At 34.4% G+C, this 2,500-nt stretch overlaps 1 protein-coding gene across 2 annotated transcripts in view; it reads right to left on the bottom strand.

The window, feature by feature from the left end:
* stnB (stoned B) overlaps positions 1 to 2,500 on the bottom strand; it is a 19,585-nt gene that overhangs the window by 9,451 nt on the left and 7,634 nt on the right. For both annotated transcript variants that reach the window (XM_086550185.1, XM_086550186.1), the window contains 2 exons: positions 337 to 461; positions 1 to 159 (listed from right to left, as the gene is read on the bottom strand). The exon at positions 1 to 159 is cut by the window's left edge and continues 116 nt beyond it. In XM_086550185.1, the coding sequence (XP_086406311.1) occupies positions 1 to 159; positions 337 to 461 (284 nt within the window). The remainder of the gene's footprint in view (positions 160 to 336; positions 462 to 2,500) is intronic.

Raw genomic sequence — 2,500 nt, 5'->3', positions numbered from 1 at the left:
AGTCTCCTGCGATGGCGTGCTGGGCGAACTTGGAGAGCTTGGTGGTGAGGCGCTCGGCCTTCGAGAGCTGCCCGGGTCGGACGCCGGGTCGTTCTTTGTAGAAGATGTACTGCACTTTCACCGTGAAGATCTTGCCGAATTGGTCGAACTGCTGGGCGCCTTCGGGGTGAAAAAAAGGTGAGAAATGGCGGCCAACTAACAAACGATTTATTGTTATACTTTTTTTTCATAAATAATTTACTATATTTCAAATCTTCCTTCCGAGCTAGAGAATATATAACTGACTGTTTCTTCTCGATAGATAAAAGGGACTTCCATTCAACTGAAGTCGCTTACCAATATCAGACACGGAGTAGCAAGCCTGAAGAGGAAGTTCCTGGAAGGGGTCTTTGTCGTCCCTGTTGTTGAAGAGTTGCAAACACCCTGTATCAGTGAGCTTCACAAACACCTTCTTCCAGAACCTGAGGGTGTGGGGAAATGAGTAAGAAAAGAGAAAATTATCATTATCATTAATCTATTATCCTTTTATTCACTATCGTCTTTGTGTTTATTTATATACACGTGTGTTAGATTTAATGAAGGATTTATTCGTAAGAGACTTGAACTTCTTCGTATGACTTTTCGAATTTAGATTCTGTGTCGATTGAGTAAATGTTGTTTTTAAACTTCGCGCATGTCACTGATTAGGATAAGTCTTTTTTTTTTTAACTGCTCTAAGCTCAACGATGTTTTAAAAAAAAGATACATTTGGGAATTGGATCTAAATCATAGACTAAAATTCAAAGTACACATACATACACTATCCAGTTACAGTTCTTTTACATTTTTCTCCTATTATATGAGCTGAACTGACAATGGAAGGACCAATGTTTTGACTCCCTCTTACTTTACTGTCTTCGCTTTGGGTGAAACTCCCTAAGTGATTTGCAGTGTGAAGTTAATAAAATGAAGTGAGGAAATATGTTTAGAAATAGTTGAAGAGAAAAGCGACAAGAAAGTACAGAGCGAGAGAGAGAGAGAGAGAGAGAGAGAGAGAGAGAGAGAGAGAGAGAGAGAGAGAGAGAGAGAGAGAGAGAGAGAGAGAGAAAGCGAGAGTGAGAGCGAGAGAGAAAGAGAGAGAGAGAGAGAGAGAGAGAGAATGTACGAAGTGTGATTGGGGGAGATAGATAGGGAGTATGCATATGATGTTTCGTGTGAATTTTCATAATACTTATCGATTTCATAATTCGTTCATAGCTTGTGGCTCGTTGTATGATGTGCGTCCATTGCGTCACCATTGGCGCTGGTCTAAGACTTGCGATGTTATCCGTATATATATATATATATATATATATATATATATATATATATATATATATATATATATATATATATATATATATATATATATATATACAAATATATACATATATGTATATACATATAAATTCATATATATATATATATATATATATATATATATATATATATATATATATATATATATATATATATACACATATATATACAGATATATACATATATGTATATACATATAAATTCATATATATATATATATATATATATATATATATATATATATATATATATATATATATAATCCATGTAATTGTATGTATATGTATATATCCATATACACTTCCTTTATATACATAAAGTGCACGTGCAATAACATACAACATGACAACATGCTAATGCTCACACAACAGTCTTCTCGAGTACCATCAGTAAAAGACATTTTAGAATTCAATCAGATCGTAAATAGCACTAAATCCTTGACACTGATCTTGTGCAGGAGTGTCTGGAAAATCTCGGATACACTGAAAGCGTCAGTGTAGTTCCTAGTATATCAGGGAAGCATTTATTCTCTTTTTTTATTTCTTTGTTTCTCCAATATATGCACTGTGGTTAAATAGCTTGAAGAAGATATCGACTTTAAAAACAGAAAGGAAACAGCAATGGATATTAAAGGTAATCACAAGAGAGAATATAAAGCTTTAAAAAGATAAAAAGAAAGACTGAAAGAAATAAAAAACAAATGACAAACGAGAGAAGCAAAAATTTGGCACATGTGTCTTGAATATTACCAAGAAGTCAGTGAATTTCAAGTCTTGGACATCTCGGAAGTCTTGGAAATGAATAAATAAATGAACAAATAAATAAATAAAGATATATAAATGTAAATAAAGGTCACTGGATTTGAATGTGAAGTCATGTTGAACTTAGGAACTGCAGATGATGGAATGAAGAGGATGCATCTAAGGGAATTCAAGGGATTTAAGACTGCAGCAAAAGGGCCATGGCACTGCAACTACAGTTCCCTGAGAAAAAGTGCAACTGCTGTTTAACGCATTTCAAGGGGGGGGGGGAGACCGCAGTGGCTGGAACAAGATGATGCAGCTATGAGCAAAATTTTCTTAATGGCTTATTCAACTATGTATGACATCTATGAGACATACCCAATGATGCGTCAAGCTTTTTTTTTATCGTCAACATCGTC

Source organism: Penaeus japonicus, unplaced genomic scaffold (assembly GCF_977035675.1).
Source record: "Penaeus japonicus unplaced genomic scaffold, GWHDUDI00000001_assembly GWHDUDI00000023, whole genome shotgun sequence".
In the NCBI taxonomy this organism is placed as follows: Eukaryota; Metazoa; Arthropoda; class Malacostraca; order Decapoda; family Penaeidae; genus Penaeus; species Penaeus japonicus.
The sequence above is the reverse complement of the archived record's forward strand: the minus strand, read 5'-3'. Positions and strand labels throughout refer to the sequence as shown.